The sequence below is a fragment of the Acinonyx jubatus genome, chromosome X (assembly GCF_027475565.1).
Source record: "Acinonyx jubatus isolate Ajub_Pintada_27869175 chromosome X, VMU_Ajub_asm_v1.0, whole genome shotgun sequence".
NCBI lineage: Eukaryota > Metazoa > Chordata > Mammalia > Carnivora > Felidae > Acinonyx > Acinonyx jubatus.
The window spans coordinates 87,863,165-87,880,356 of NC_069389.1; the positions used below are offsets into that span (position 1 = coordinate 87,863,165).

A 17,192-nucleotide genomic window follows, 5' to 3' on the forward strand; every position below is an offset into this window, starting at 1 on the left:
TATAAATATGTGTCCCAAGCAAATACTCAGGGATCCCAAAGGCAACAAGCCAAAAGGCAACAAGATGAAAAAGTCAGATGTTTGTTTTTCCATAGAAGCTGCTTCCTAACTTTTCTTAGGCTTTTACCGCCCATGCTTCCCGGCCATTCAGGCAAAGGAAGTATGTCTGAGGAGCAAACTGGGTAATAATATGCTGGGAAGGATTGTACCTCTGAGCAGATGCAGTTCACACAGTAAACCAACCCATAAGGTTCCAGGTAAGGATGCCATCTCTCACCCACTCTGTACTTCTTGTCTTGAAACACACAATATGTCTCTGAATCTGTGAGGAAGGAGATGGAGAATAGGGCAGTTAGAAACCACAGACAAAGTCATAAAATCCAACGGCAATCACACCTTCCATCTGTTTTAGGGTACTTTAAGAGAAGAGGCATAGGGGATATTTCTAGAAGCCCTTCTAGGAGCTCCGTGTTCTACATGCTTTGCTTAATTGATCCTACGATGATCGAACAAGGTAGGCACTACCATTAATCTCATTTCATAGATGAGGGAAATCAAGGGTCCTCTAACCAGCAAGTAATTGACATGAGAGTCAAACCCAGGTTTGCCTCAGTGAAGCCAAGATCCTGATTACCGCTCTGTTCCAATGTTAAGATAAGGGAGCATGTTGGGTGTCCTTTTGGAAGAAGTTGTGCTCCTTGCTTTGGAAATGCAAGCTAAGGTCTGACATGCTGATCTCTCTTTCTCAGAGCTGCCCGGTGGTGGTGTAGGAGTAATGAATGAAAAGCACTGTGTTAAGTTCCTATAAATGGCTTTTGCCCATGCATGCTAATATCATTCAATTATTAACCAAGTATTTTACACTTACTCTTTTTTTAATTAATTAATTTATTTATTTTGAGAGAGAGAGAGAGAACACAATCGGGGGAGGGGCAGAGAGAGAGGGGGACAGACAGAGAAGCCGAAGCAGACTCTTTGCTGACAGCAAAGAACCTGATGTGGGGCTTGAACTCACAGACCGCGAGATCATGACCTGAGCCAAAGTCGGATGCTTAACCAACTGAGCCACCCAGGCACCCTGGACACTTATTATCAGGCATTCTGCTAACTGCTGGGGATAAAATGGTGAGCAAGAATATCCGTAGTCTTTGCTCTCATTCAACTCAAAGACTGTTTCTTATGTAAACAACTCCCCATTTGCTCCAAAGTAATGTCCCCTTCCCCTTTGATGAAAAGAAATTTTCATAGCCACAGCCTGTCTTGTGCCACAGTTTCTTGTATTACTTTACAGGTCTTATTTCTCCATCAAAGTAAAAGCTCCTCAAAAGCAGGCAACATTTGGGGTGCCTGGGTGGCTCAGTCGGTTAAGCATCCGACTTCAGCTTGGGTCACGATCTTGTGGCTCCTGAGTTGGAGTCCAGCGTTGGACTCTGTGCTGACAGCTCAGAGCTTGAAGCCTGCTTCAGATTCTGTGTCTCCCTCTCTCTCTGCCCCTCCCTTGTTCATGCTCTCTCTCTCTCAAAAATAAACATTAAAATTTTTTTTTCAGAAAAGCAGGCAACATTTATTCTTTGCTCTCTATTACATGGCCTACTACGCTGGGGCCAATAAATGTAATCAGTTAACAACTGACTGGTAAATGAGTCTCCAAACATGTGATTCACCGAATCCCATCCTCGTTTATCTCCTGCTTCCCAATACACAAGGTCAAAACAAACCAAGACTCTTCTTGTAGCAAACATATTAGTTTCCCTCACTCTCCAGTACACATTTCGCTGATGAGCAAATTGAATAAAGAAAAGGCAGATGAGCAAGAAACTGGGAGAAGATCTTTCCAACAAATAAACTATGAGTATCGGGAACTTTTGATCATTTAAATTAATAAGTAAAGGACCAACCAATCCAGTAGAAAGATGATCTATTTACTTGAGACATAAATAACAATTTGGGGGAAGAAGAAATGGGAACAGGGAATAAACAGGAAAAGATGTTCAACCTCACTAGAAATCAGAGATTCAGATTAATACTACACTGAAAGGGGCGCCTGGATGGTTCACTAAGTTGAATGTCGGACTTCAGCTCAGGTCACGATCTCACAACTCATGAGTTCGAGCCCCACATGGGGCTCACTGCTGTCAGCACAGAGCCTGCTTGGAGTCCCCCTCTCTGTCTATCCCCCGCTCACGCTCTCTCTCAAAAATGAATAAACATTAAAAAAAAAAAGCTACACTAAGATCATTGTCTCAAGACACTCACTCAAGACCCTCAATTATTTTTTTTCCAACCACCCAAAAATAAATTCCAATTTACTTTTCAAATCTTTGTTTCCAACTTCTTCGGAAGAATGAGCTGGGAGAGTCAGAAAATCCGGGTTTGAATTCTAAACCAACTCTACCTGTGTGGCATTGAGCAAGTCACTGAAACTATCAGTCTTAAAAAAAATAAAAAATTAGAATTAAAAAACCTGCCAATCTGTTTTCCACACCTGTGGGACACAGATTATCTGCTTCTCAAGCGGAGGTTGGAGGAGTAAATGAAACTCTGTAAATGAAGAAGTACTACAAAACGTAGAGTGTCATTTTATATTAATTGTTTCGTCTTAGAAAAGCAATGCATACTTAATGTAGAAACCTGGAAAACTTGCACAAAGTTCCAGAAAGAACAAAGTAAAAACATAAATGTATATACATGAAAAACATTACACGCAATTCCAGCAAGAAGACAACCACTTTTAATATACTGGTAACTCAGAAATAGCCTGTGGTTGAAGAAAAAAATCAAATGGAAAATTTCAAAATAGTTTGCACCAAATGAAAATAAAAACACGGCGTGTCACAATCAGTGAGATTTGGCTAAAGAAGTACTCAAAGGCCTAGATCACTAGAACACCTATATTAGAAAAGGAGAAAACTCTCAAACCAATACCTTAAGAAACTAGAAAAAGTTGGGGTGCTTCGGTGGCTCAGTTAAGCGGCTGACTCTCCATTTCAGCAAAGGTCATGATCTCACAGTCCTGAGATCAAGCCTCATGTTGGGCTCTGTGCTGGGTGTGGAGCCTACTGAAGATTCTCTCTCTCCTCCTCTCCCTCTGACCCTCTCCCGCTTGCTGTCTCTTTCTCTCTCTCTCTCTCAAAAAAAAAAAAAAAAACTAGAAAAAGTGAGCTAAATAAACCAAAAGCATACAGAAGAAAGGAATAATAAAGAACAGAAATCGGTGAAATTGAAGACAGAAAATCAACAGAAAAAAAATCAGTGAGATTCCATGTGTTTTTTAAAATAAAATCAATAAAATTGATAAACTCACAAAACCAGCAATGATAAACATAGAGAGGATGCCAATTTCCAGTATTAGGGACAACAGAGAGGATTTCTTTAAAAGGATAAAAAAAAAGAATATTATGAATAACTTTATGCCACTTAATTTAGCAAACTAGATGAAATGAATGAATTCTTGGAAAAACACAAATTACCAAAGCTCAAAGTAGAAGAGCTAGAGAACCTGAATATTCATATATCTTTTAAAGAACTTGAATCTGTAGTTCAAAACGTTGTCACAAAGAGAACTTCAAGGCCAGATGACCTCATTAGTGGGTTCTATCAAACATTCTACCAAACTTTTCAGAAAAATGAAGAGGAGGGATTGCTTCCCAACTACATCGTTGATGTGAGAATGACACTGACATCAGAACCAGATAAAGGTGTTATGAGAACAAAAATAAGTCTACAGACCAACATCCCTCCTGAACACAGACACAAACATTCTCACTAAAATTTTAGTAAATTAAACCTAAGGATAAATAAAAAGGATAATATTTTGTGAGCAGGTGGGATTTATCCTGAAAGTTAAAGGCTAATTCAAGATTCACAACGTTCCCAATTCAGTCAACCTAATTCACCATATCAGCAAACGGGAGAAGAAAAATCATGTAATTATCACGATAGATGCAAAAAAAGCATTTAACAAAATTCTATATTCATTCGTGACAGAAACTCTCAGCAAAGTAGAAGGGGGGTCTTCCTCAACCTAATAAGGGCATCTTAAAAAAATTTACAGCTAACAGCATACTTTATGGAAAAAGAACACTTTCTCCCTGAGATTGGGAGTTACTCAAAGATGCCCGCTCCAGCACTTTGTGGAGATCCATGCCAGTGAAATCAGGAAAGAAAAAGAAGGAAAAGGTATGCATATTGGAGAATAAAACATAAAACTGTTCTATTCATAGATACAGCTCTCTACAAAGAAAAATCCCGAAGAATCTATTTACAGTTACTAGAAACAGTAAGAAAATTTAACAAGATTACAGAATACAAGGTCAATATCCAAAAGCTGATTATGCTAATGTATTCTATAATAAATAATTAGAAATTGAAATTTGAGGGGCGCCTGGGTGGTTCAGTCGGATAGGCATCTGACCCTTGATTTCGGCTCAGGTCATGATCTTATGGTTCCTGAGACTCAGCCCTGCATTGGGCACTATGCTAATAGCGCAGAGCCTGCGCTCTCCCTCTCTCTCTCCCTCTCTCTGCCCCTTCCCTGCTCATGCTCTCTCTCTCTCTCTCTCAAAAATAAATAAATTCAAAAAGAAAAGAAACTGAAATTTGAAAAAGTATCATTTGCAACAGCTCCCCCAAAACATGGAAATACTGAGCTATAAATCTAACAGGGTATGTGCCAGACCTGTACTCAGGAACCTACAAAACAATCATAAAAGAAACCAAAGAAGGCCTAAAAACCTTGTTTGTGGATTGGAAGTCACAATATTGTGAAGATGTCAAGGTGATTTATAGATTCAGTGAAACCCAATACCAAATATTAGCAAGATATTTTGTAAAAATTGGTAATCTAATTCCAAAATTTTTATGGAAAGTTAAAGGAGAATAGCCAAAACAATTCTGGCAAAGAAAGATTTGGTCTCCCATCCAAGTAGTAGCCAGGCCCGACCCTGCTTAGCTTCTGAGATCAGACGAGATCGGGCGCGTTCAGGGTGGTATGGCCGTAGACTGACAAAGAAAGATTTGGGAGGACACATATGATGTCTTTCAAGACTTAATGTAAAATTATGCTTTTTAAGGCAATGTGGTTTTGGCAAAAGATTAGACAAATAAGTCAACAGAATAGAATGATGAGTCAAAAAATAGACCCACACTTACGTAGTCAATTGATTTTCAACAAAGGTATAAAGACTGTTCAATGGAGGAACAGTATTTTTTTTCAACAACTGCTGTTGGAACGTTTGGATAGTCATACACAAAACATGAAATAAAATGAATCTATATCTCAGACCACATACAAAAATTAATTCAAGATGGATCACAGATAGACTTTAACGTAAACTTTAATATTTTAGAACTCTGGAAGAGAACATTGAAGGCTACCTTTGTGATATTGGGTTAGGCAAAGATTTCTGAGATATGACACCAAAACTATAATCCATAAAAGAAATATTACAAAAAATTACCTCATCAAAATTAAGCACTTGTGTCTCTGAAAGACTGTTAAGAGAATTAAAAAAAAAAAAGCCATGGGCTCAGAGAAATTATTTGCAAATCGCATTTCTGGTAAAAGCTTTATATATAAAGAAATCTCAAAATTTAAGAATAAGGAAACAAGTTTTACAATTTAGGAGCATCTGGGTGGCTCAGTCGGTTAAATGTCCAACTCTTGATTTTGGCTCAGGTCATGATCTCACAGTCATGAGATCGAGCCACACATCAGGCTCCGAGCTGAGTGTGAAGCCTGTTTAATATTCTCTCTCTTTCTCTCTTTCTCTCTCTCCCTCTCTCTCTCTCTCTCTCCTTCTGCCCCTCCCCCATGTGTTCCCTGTCTCTCTCTCAAAAATAAAATAAAATAAAATAGGAATACAATTTGAACAGACACTTTACCAAAGAAGATATATAGATATCAAACACATAATGAATCAGCAGGGAAATGCAAATTGAAACCATAATGACATATCACTACTCACCTAACTCAAAAAAACCTAACCATACTAAGTGCTAGTGAGGATGTAAAGCAACTGTAAAGCAACTCTTCATACTTTGGCTGGTGGAAATGCAAAATAGTACAGCCACCCTGGAAAAACAACTTGGCAGTTTCTTATAAAGTTAAACCTACACTTACTGTATATATAAGCCAACAATCCCACTCCTAGGCACTTTCCGTGGTGAAATAAAAATGTATAGTCAAACAAAAACCTGTATATAAATGTTTAGAATGACTCTATTCATTGTCAACAAAACCTGAAAGCAACTCACGTGTCCTTTAACTGATAAATCTGTAAACATCCAAATAATGGACTATCAGTCAGCAATAAAAAGAAATGAATGTCTGAGGCATACAAACATAGATGAATCTCAAAAGCATTATGCTAAATTAATAAAGCCAGACTCAAAGTCCATGTATGGTATGATTCCAGTTATCTTCATTCCAAAAAAGGCAAAACAATAGGGAAAGAAAGCAGATCCAGTTACCAAGGACCAGGGTGGGGTAAGAACTTTAACTACAAAGGGACACAAAGTAAATCTGTTGGGTGATTGAGCCATTTTTATCTTGACTCTGATGGTGACATCATGGCAGAATGCTTTTGTCAAAACACAAAACGGTACCCTAGAAAAAGGGTGAATTTTGTTGCATGTAAATTACACCTAAATGAAACAATAAAAAGAAATATAGAGAGGAAAGAAAAATCACATAGAATTCTGGTACCAGAAGATTACCACGTTTACTATTCTATAATGCTACAATGTCACTCTCATTTTTTCTTTATTTTTTTTTAATCAATAGACTTCTTTTTTTCGAGCAGTTTTAGGTTTACAAAAAAACTGAGCAGAAAGCAGAGTTCCCATGTATCCGCTCTTGACCTCACCTTAGCTTCCCGTTACTGACATCTTATGTTAAGTGTAATGCATTTGTAATGCAAATTGTAATGCACTTGTAATGCATTAATTACAATTAATGAACCAATAGTGATATATTAACTAAAGCACATGGTTTACCGAAGGATGCACTTTGTTTTGCATAGTTGTATGAGTTACGGCAAATGTATAATGATATATATCCATCTTTATATAGTATCACACAGAATAGTTTCAGAGCCCTAAATGGGTCCTGAATTCTGCCTGTTCATCTCTTCCCTCCTCTGTCTCCCCAACTCCTGAAAATCATTGATCTTTTTACTGTCTTTTTAGTTTTGTCTTTTCAAGATGTCATATGGTCGGAATCATAAGGTGTGAAGGTTTTTCAAACTTGCTCCTTTCACTTAGAAATATGCATTTAAGGTTCCTCCGTGGTTTTTCATTGCTTGACAGCCCACTTATTTTGTCACTAAATAATATTCCATTGTGAGGATGTACAGCTTACTTAACCCACCTTCAGAAGGACATCTTGGTTGCTTCCAATTATTGGAAATTGTGAATAAAAGTACTAGAAACACTTGTGAGCAGGTTTTGTGTGGAGATGTTTGCAGTTCATTTGGATAATGCCTAGGAGGATGGCTGCTGGATCACATGGTAAGGTGATGTTTAGCTTGGCAGGAAACTTTCAAACTGTCTTCCAAAGTGACTATACCATTTTGCATTCCCACCAGCAGTGAAAGAGAGTTCCTGTTGCTCCACATCCTCACCACTATTTGGTGGTGTCTATTTCATGTAATAACCATTCTAATAGGTGTGTGGTGGTGTCAAATTGGTTAATTTGCAATTCCCTAATGACATATGATGTGGAGCATTTTTTCATATACTTATTTGCCACCCGTATATCTTTTTTGGTGAGGTGTTTGTTTAGCTCCTTGGTCTTTAATTGGATTGGTCATTTTCTTTTTTTTTCTTTTCTTTTCCCTTCTTTTCTTTTTCCTTTTCGTGAGATTTAAGAGTTCTTTGCATGTTTTGGACACAAGCCCTCTATCAGATAAGTGTTTTGCAAATATTTTCCCTCAGTCTGTGGCTTGTCTTTTCACTTGCTCAACAGTGTCTTTTGCAAAGCAGAATCTTTTACTTTTAATGAAATCCAATTTATCAATTTTTTTTCTTTCATGGAGCTTGCTTTTGGTGTTATATCTAAAAGCTCACTACCAAATCCAAGATCACCTAGATTTTCTCCTATGTTATCTTTTAGAAGTTTTATACTTTTGTATTTAAAAAAAGGGTTTTTTTACATTTTATTTTTGAGAGAGAGAGAGAGAGACAGAGAGCACACACAAGTGAGGGAGGGGCAGAGAGAGAGGGAGACACAGAATCCGAAGCAGGCTCCAGGCTCTGAGCTGTCAGCACAGAGCCCAACGTGGGGCTCGAACTCACAAACCGTGAGATCATGACCTGAGCTAAAGTTGGACGATCAACCGACTGAGCCACCCAGGCACCCCTGTATTTTGTATTCAGACCTTTGATCCATTTCAAGTTATTTTTGTGAAAGGTTTAAGGTCAGGGTCTACATTCTTTTTGTTTGTTTGTTTGTTTGTTTTGTTTTGCTTTGTTTTGTTTTTTGCATGTGGATGTCTTGTGGTTCTGGCACCATTTGGTGAAAAGATTATCCTTTTTCCAATAAAATTTCATTATTCCTTTTGTCATAGATCACTGTATTTGTGTGGGTCTATTTCAGGGCTCTATATTATGTTCCACTGATTTGTCTCTTCTTTCAATAACACCACACTGTCTTGATTAATGTAGCTCTACAGCATGTCTTCAAGTTGGGTAATGTCAGTCCTCCAACTTTACTGTTCGTCAATGTTGTGCTCAAAATTCTGAGTCTTTTGTCTCTTCATGAAAACATTAGAATCACTTTATTTCCAAAAAATAAATTGCTGGAATTTTGATTGGTATTATATTGAATCTATTGTTCAAGTTGGGGAGAGCTGGTATCTTGACAATATTGGGTCTTCCTATCCATTCACATGGAATATCTTTCCATCTATTTGATTTCTTCCCTGAGAATTTTGTAGTTTTCCTCACAGAGATCTTGTGCACATTTTCCTAGATTTATATCTAAGTATTTTTTTTTTTGGTGCTAATGTAAGTGGCATTGTCTTTAATTACAAATTCCAATTGTTCATTGCTAGCAGAGAGTTAAGCAATGGACTTTTTAATTAAGTCCAGGAGGGTTTTTTATTGACTTTTTAGGACTTTTTGCATAGATAATTATGTCATCTCTGAACAAAGGTAGTTTTATTTCTTCTGTGGACAAAGGTAGTTTTATTTCTTCCTTCCAACCCTTTATATGCTTTGTTTCCATTTTTCATCTTATTGCATTAGCTATGAGTTCAAGTACAATGTTGAATTGGAGTGGTGAGAGAAGACATCATTGCCTTGTGCCTGACCTTAGGGGAAAAGCAGTGACGTTAACTATAGATTTTCTGGTAGATGTTCTTTATGAAGTTGAAGAAATTCTCCTCTATTCCTGGTTTGCTGGATAGCATTGGATTTTATCAAATGCTTTTTATGCATCTATTGATATAATCATGGGATTTATCTTCTTTAGCCTGTTGATGTGATGGATTACATTAATTGATTCTGAATGCTGGAACAGCCTTACATTCCTGGAATAAATTCCATAAATTGTGCACTTTTCCTACATTGTTAGACTCAATTCGCTAGTATTTTGTTAAGAATATTTACATAAGAGATACTGACCTGTGGTTTTCCTTTCTTGTAACATCTCTTCCTGGGTTTGGTGTTAGGGTAATGATGGCCTCATAGAATGAGTTACATAAAGTGTTCCTTTTGCTTCCATCTTCTAAGACACACTGCAGAGTGTTGGCATTATTTTTTCCCTAAATGTTTGGTCAAGTTCACCAGTTCATCATCTGGGCCTGGTGCTTTCTGTTTGGGGAGATTATGAACTATCGATTTAATTTCTTTAATAGATATAAGCTATTCAGGCTATTTCTTCTTGTATGAGTTTTGTTAAATGTATCTTCCAAGGAATTGGTTCATAGTTTCTGAGTTATTAAATTTGTGGACACAGAGTTGTTCATTATAATCCTTTATTATCCTTTGGATGACCATGGATTAATAGTGGTGATGGCCTTTCTTTTATTTCTGGTATTAGTGATTTATGTCTTATCTCTTTTTTTTTCTTAATTAACCTGCCTAGATGTTTATTATATGAATCTCTTCAAAGAAGGAGTTTTGGCTTCATTGATTTTTTCTCTGTTGTTTCCCTGGTTTCATTTTCATTGATTTCTGCTTTATTTTTTTTAATTTATTTCCTTCTACTTACTTTGAATTTGATTTACTCCAATTTTCCTAGTTTCCTAAGGTGAAGCTCAGATTGTTGACATTAGATCTTTCTTTTTTTCTAATATATTAATTCTATGCTATAAATTCCCCCTAAGCACTGCTTTTGCTGCATGCTGTGAATTCTGATTAAGTTCTATTTTTTTCCAAAGAATTCAAAATATTTTTAAATTTCTATTGAGATTTCTTTGACCCATGTGCTATTTGAAGCTGTGTTATTTAATCTCTAGATATTTAGGGATTTTACAGCTATCATTCTGTTATTGAGTTCTAGCTTAATTCCAGTATGGTCTGAGAGGATACTTTGTATAATGTCTATTACTTTTAACAGACATTGGTGGATGGTCCACATGAGCTTGAGAAAAATGTGTATTCTACTGTTGGGTGAAATACTGTGTAGAACTCAATTAGATCTGGTTGATTGATGGTGCTGTTCAGTTTAATTATATCCTTATTTTCTGTCTTCTGTAACTTTTAATTATTAATAGGGAGTCCAACTATCACAGTGGATTTGTCTGTTTCTCCTTGCAGCTCTAAAAGTTTTTACCTCACATATTTTGATGCCCTGTTAGGTGCATATAACATACATCCTTGCCTTGAATGTCTGCTTTGTCTTAAATTAACATAGCTACTCCCACTTTCTTTGATTAGTGTCAGCATGCTACAGCTTTCACCATCTCTTTACTTTTAATCGACATGTACCTTTATATTCAAAGTGGGTTTCTTGTAGAAAACATATAGTTGGGACTTTTTTTTTTTTTTATCTACTGTTACTCTTTTAATTGATGCATATAGACCATTCACATTTAAAGTGATTGTTGACACAGTTGGATTCAGATTGACCATATCTGTAATTATTTTCTATTCATTGACCTTGATTTTCTCTTTTCTGTGAGTGTGTGTTCCACTCTTTTTTTTTTTTTTTGGCCTTCGATAGCTTTAATTGAGCATTTTCTACTCTTCCATTTTCTCCCTTCTCTCAGCATATCAATTATACTTATTTTGAAAAAATTTTTGGTGGTAGAGCTTGAGTTTTCAATACACATTTCCAATTAATCTAAATCCATAAAACACTATATTACTTCTCAGAGTGCGTGTATCTTACAGCAAAGTACTCTTTTCTTCTCTCCCATCCTTTATAAGATTGTTGTTATTCATTTTACTTTTTCATCAGCTATAATCATTCAATACATTGTTGTTATTATTATTTGGAACAATTTTTTTCTTAGACAATTCAGAATATGAAAAATAAAAGATTTTATTTTACCTTAATTTATTTCTTCTCTAATGCTCCTCCTCTCTTTATGGAAATGATCCCAGTTTCTGGTCTATATCATTTTCCTTCTTTCTGAAGAATTTCTTTTAACATTTAGGCAGGTGACAAATTCCTCCCATTTTTGCCTGAGAAAATCTCTTTCTCTTTCACTTTTGAGGGATAATTTTGTTGGACACAGAATTCTAGGTTCTAGGTTGGTGGGGGTTTCTTTCAATAATTTATTTCACTTTCTTCCTTGCATGGTTTCTGAACAGAAATTGAATGTAATTATTATCTTTGTTTCTCTACAGGTAATGTATTTTTCCTCCAGACTCTTTCAAGACGTTCTCTTTGGTTTTGACTTCCTACAGTTTGAATATGATATGCCTAGGTGTAGATCTTTTCATATTTTTCTTGTTTTGTGTTCTCTGAGTTTCCTGGATCTGTGCTATAGTGTCTGTCATTAATTTTGGAAAATTCTCAGCCATTATTACTTCAAATATTTCTTTTGTTCATTCCTTTCCTCTCCTTCTGGTATTCTCATTACACATATGTTAAGCCTTCTGTGATTTTTTTTCTCAGTTCCTGGATATTCTGTTGCGTTTTTCTTCATTTTTTCCCTTTTATTTCAGTTTGGGAAGTTTCTATCGGAATATCTTTAGCTCACTGATTCTTTCCTCCATCATGTCCAGTCTACTGATGAGCCCATCAAAGGCATTCTTCATTTCTTATGGTGTTTCTGATTTCTCACATTTCCTTTGCATTCTTTCTTAAGAATTTCCATCTCTTTGTTTCCATTCCCCTTATATTTTTGCATATTAGCCACATTCCTCATTAAAGTCTAAAGCAGTTACTCGAAAGTTGCTCACAGTTACTCGAAATTCCCAGTCTGATAATTCCAAAATACCTTCTATAACAGAGTCTGGTTCTGATGCTTGATTTGTGTCTTTAGACTGTGGTTGTTTTGTTTGTTTGGGGTTTTTTTTTTTTTTTTTTGGTTTGGGTTTTTTGTTTGTTTGTTTGTTTTTGCCTTTTAGCATGACTTTTACTTTTTTGTTGAAAGTCAGACATGATGTATTGGATAAAAGAAACTAAGGTAGATATGCCTTCAGCATGAGGTTTTTTGTCAATCTAGCTAGGAATTAGGTCATGTTAATTCTTTGTCATAGCTGGGATGTCAGAGGTAAAATTTGCTCTAATGTCCTTGTTTATTTCCCTTCTGTTGTCTTGGGCTTCCCTAGATACTCTTTCTTAAATAATGTTTGAGGTGTGCAGTTCTTTCAGCTGTAATTGCCTGTTATTATACAAGGGCCCCAACTGATATGGTGGTAAATTGTGGCAGGGGTTGGAGAGAGAAGCATTCTATAATTATATGCTTAGTTCTCAGTATTTTAGTGAGCCTGTGTCTCTGAGCTGTGACCTTCAAAATTGCGAGTTAGGTTTGTTCTCCCCCACCAGTGTAGATAAGACAGGAAGGCTAGTGGATTGGGTATTTTCCTTCTCCCCATTGGTTAGGCTCTGACAAAATGCAAATCTGTTAGGCTCTGGTAAAATCATTTCCCTTGAGGGCAGGTCTTAATTAAGGAGAACAAAGAGCTTTGGACTTATTTCAGAATGGTTACTTTTTCCCTCCTGTGCCTGCAGCACTGAAGAATTTTTCTCCAGTCTTCACCCTGAGACCCTGATGGGGCTCCTGGGGGTGAAACTCACAAAAATAAGTTTTTCTCTCAAGCTAGTACATACTCGATCTCCAGCAATTAGTCAATTACTCTTGCTCCTACCAGGATCCAGCAGTGGTGATTACATTCACCAGGCTTTCAGATTTCAGAGTAAAAAGCATAGGGCAGTTTGCCCTGTGACCTCAATTTTCTAACTGATTTAAGAGGAGTCATTCCTTCAGCTTTTTTCTTGTGACAATGGGGGTGACAACTTCTAAGCTCTTTACATGTCAGACCAGAAACTAGAAGTTCTTTCCAGTGTTTTTCTATGCATTGTTTGTATAAATGTTTTATCACAAAATTAATAGCACAAACGTTTTGTAAACTACATTCTAAAATTAACATACCATGAATATTTTGGGGCCACTAAATATTTCCCTTATACTTCGTGCTTGGTGACTGGATTCCACACCAACACAGCTGAACTACAACTTATCAACCAATCCCCTATTTGGGGGGATTAGGCTGTTTCCTTTTCTTTTAATTAAAACAAATTCTTAGTATGTAAACTTTTGGGGGTGCTTGGGTGGTTCAGTCGGTTGAGCGTCCGACTTCGGCTCAGGTCATGATCTCACAGTTGACAGGTTTGAGCCCCGCGTCGGGCTCTGTGCTGACAGCTCAGAGCCTGGAGCCTGTTTCAGATTCTGTGTGTCTCTCTCTCTGCCCCTCCCCTGTTCACGCTCTGTCTCTGTCTCAAGAATAAATAAACATTAAAAAAAATTTACAAAAAAAACCCTTTTGTATGCAACAATGGTTATTTTTCTTAATATAAATTTTTAGAAGTAGATTTATTGGGTCAAAGGTTTTGAATGCATTCAAATTCTTGACCTGTAGTGTTTCACTGCCATTCAGAAAACTTATACTAATTTACCCTCACATCAGCAGAAGGTGAGAATGCACAACCCTGGATCATTTAATTGTTTAAAACTTTGCCAATTTGGACACTTGGGCTCCTTCCATAATTTGGCTATTGTAAATAATTCTGAAATAAACATATGGGTGCAGGTATCCCTTTGAATTACTGTTTTTGTATTTTGGGAGCAACTACCCAGTAGTGTGATTACTGGATTGTTGGGTAGTTCTATTTTTAATTTTTTGATGAACCTCTGTATTATTTTCCACAGTGGCTGCACCAGTTTGCATTTCCACCAACAACACATAACACACGAGGGTTCCTTTTACTCCACATCCTCGCCAACACTTGTTGTTTCTGGTGTTCTGTTTTTGAATGTTTATGTATTTATTTTGAGAGAGAGAGAGAGCTCGGGGAAGGGGACAGAGGGAGAGAGACAGAATCCCAAGCAGGCTCCACACTAAGTGAGGAGTCCAACGCGGGGCTCAATCTCATGACTGTGAGATTATGACCTGAGTAGGAATCAAGAGTCAGATACCCAACCAACTGCACCACCCAGGTGCCCCATCTTTTTGTGTGTATGTCTGTGTGTGTGTGTGTGTGTGTGGTGTTCTTGATTTTAGCCATTCTAACAGGTATGAAGTGATATTGGAGTTGTGGTTTGCATTTCCCTGTTGATCTGCTGATGAGTGGTGTTGAGCATCTTTTCAAGTGTCTGTTGGTCATAAGGATGTCTTCTTTGGAGAAATGTCTGCTTGTGTCTTCTGCCCATTTTTAAATTGGATTATTTGTTTTCTGGGTATATTTCGGATACTAACCCTTTATCAGATATGCCATTTGCAAATATCTTCCCCCATTCAGTAGGTTGCATTTTAGTTTTGTTGATTGTTTCCTTCACTGTACAGAAGATTTTTATTTTGATGTAGTCCCAATAGTTTGTGACATATATATACATATATATACAATATTCTGATATATATATATATGTAATATATATATCAGAATGTTATTTAGCCATAAAAAAGAATGAAATTTTGCCATTTGCAATGACATAGATGGAGCTGGAGATTATAGTGCTAAGTGAAGTCAGTCAGAGAAAGACAAATACCAAATGATTTCACTCATATGTGGAATTTAAGAAACAAATGAGCAAAGGGAAAAAAAGAGAGTCAAACCAAGAAACAGATTCTTAACTATAGAGAACAAACTGATGGTTACCAGAGGGTATGGGGTGGGGGATGGGTGAAATATGTGATGAGGATTAAAGAGTACACTTATTATGATGAGCACTGAGTAATGTATAGAATTGCTGAATCACTATATTGCACACCTGAAACTAATATAACACTGTAAGTTAATTATACTGGAATTAAAATTAAAAATTCTGGGGCGCCTGGGTGGCTCAGTCAGTTGAGCATCCTACATGTCTTGATCTCACCGTTCGTGAGTTCGAGCCCCACATCAGGCTCTGTGCTAACAGCTCAGGGCCTGGAGCCTGCTTCAGATTCTGTGTCTCCCTCTCTCTCTCTGCCCCTCCCTTGCTCATGCTGTGTCTCTCTCTCAGAAATAAATATTTAAATAATTTAGAAAAATAAAATAAAACTGCCAATTTGGTAGTGAAAAACAGAACCAATATTTCTTTCTTTATCAGGAAGGCCGAATATATATTCACTTTTAATAAGTATTTTTATTTTCTCTTTTGTGATATTACTATTATTGTTAGCATTGTTATATTAATCTACATTTATCGGCTAAGAGTAGGTGTTCAAAACCATTTATTAACTGAAAGAACCCAGAAAATCAAAATTACTTTTTAGGCAGAACTTGGGTGTTTTTCAGCCAAGTCTTGGAAATACGATTTTCTTGCTATAGACACAAATTAATGACTCGATCTACAATATTCTAAAATGGAGTAGGAAATACTTTAAATATTTTAACAATCCCAGCATCTTTAACCAATAACAAATGATCATGAATTTCCCAAAACAAACATCCAAATGAGGCACTGTTAGCTACCTTCCACATGTGGGTGAGAGGTGATTGTTTCTCTACAATAAATTTATAGTCTCACTCTCCAACCCCTGATTTGCATCTCACATATACAACTTATCTAGACACTTCACAAAGATCCTGGGTATACACTTAGAGACAAATCCATTGAGGCGCCTGGGTGGCTCAGCTGGTTAAACATCCAGCTCTTGGTTTCCACTCAGGTCATGATCTCATGGTTCGTGGGTTTGAGCCCCACATCAGACTCTGTGCTGACAGTGTGGAGCCTGCTTGGGATTCTCTCTGTCCCCCTCTCTCTGCTCCTCCCCCACTCGTGCTCGCTCTCTTTCTCTCTCTCTCAAAAATAAATAAACTTTATTTTTTTAAAAAAAAGGGAAAAAAAGCAGCAAATACGTGAAGGGGGGCTATTTAAGGGGCATTATTAGGCTAGCATAAATAGTCCTGCTTGTATTGGTCTGCAGCCACTAACATGTAAATGGAGGGAAGCTAGAAATTACTTTGTTGAGTTAAATCCACACTGCAAAGCAAGCTGGAACCTTGTGTCTGATGCATTTGATTCTGGATTATTTCACTCACTTGAATTAGATCGCTCAGAGGTTGACATTAAAACCTACCTACTTCCAATATGAAATTGGTCGGGAGATTGACTCCCTACTAGTTGGGGGGAAAAAAATGGGACAAATAAAAGATAAAGATCCCTGAAAGAGTAAGCAACCACTAAAATAAGCCAAGCTATCAAAGTGTGGGTTTCAAGTGTATTTACATATTTTTAAAACTCACAGCCAAATTATGAAAATTTTTTAATTTGCAGGAAAGTCTGTTTCCAAAGGAACAGTATATACTTACCCCACAAGGAGGGTATTCTTTACATATCACTATTAAGCAAGTTGGCGTCTCATTTACGAAATATCTTTAAGGTACATTATTTCACAGACAGTATTATAAAGTGGATCCTTTCAATATATTAGAGCTCACCATATTCATGAAATCCATAGACCAACCAAAAATAACCTGTTTCAGTCAAGACTCCATTTCCCCCCAGATTCAGTCTCTGAAGAGTGTTGCTGGACAAAGTGTGAAATCTGAATGATCTGAATTTTCCTGCTCTAAATGTGGCTCAGTCTAA

At 36.9% G+C, this 17,192-nt stretch overlaps 1 protein-coding gene across 7 annotated transcripts in view; it reads right to left on the reverse strand.

Moving 5' to 3' along the window:
- The window catches only part of CHRDL1 (chordin like 1), a 116,204-nt gene that overhangs the window by 84,664 nt on the left and 14,348 nt on the right, over positions 1-17,192 (reverse strand). For all 7 annotated transcript variants that reach the window (XM_027054986.2, XM_027054985.2, XM_053201547.1 and 4 more), the window contains exon 3: positions 210-322. In XM_027054986.2, the coding sequence (XP_026910787.1) occupies positions 210-322 (113 nt within the window). The remainder of the gene's footprint in view (positions 1-209; positions 323-17,192) is intronic.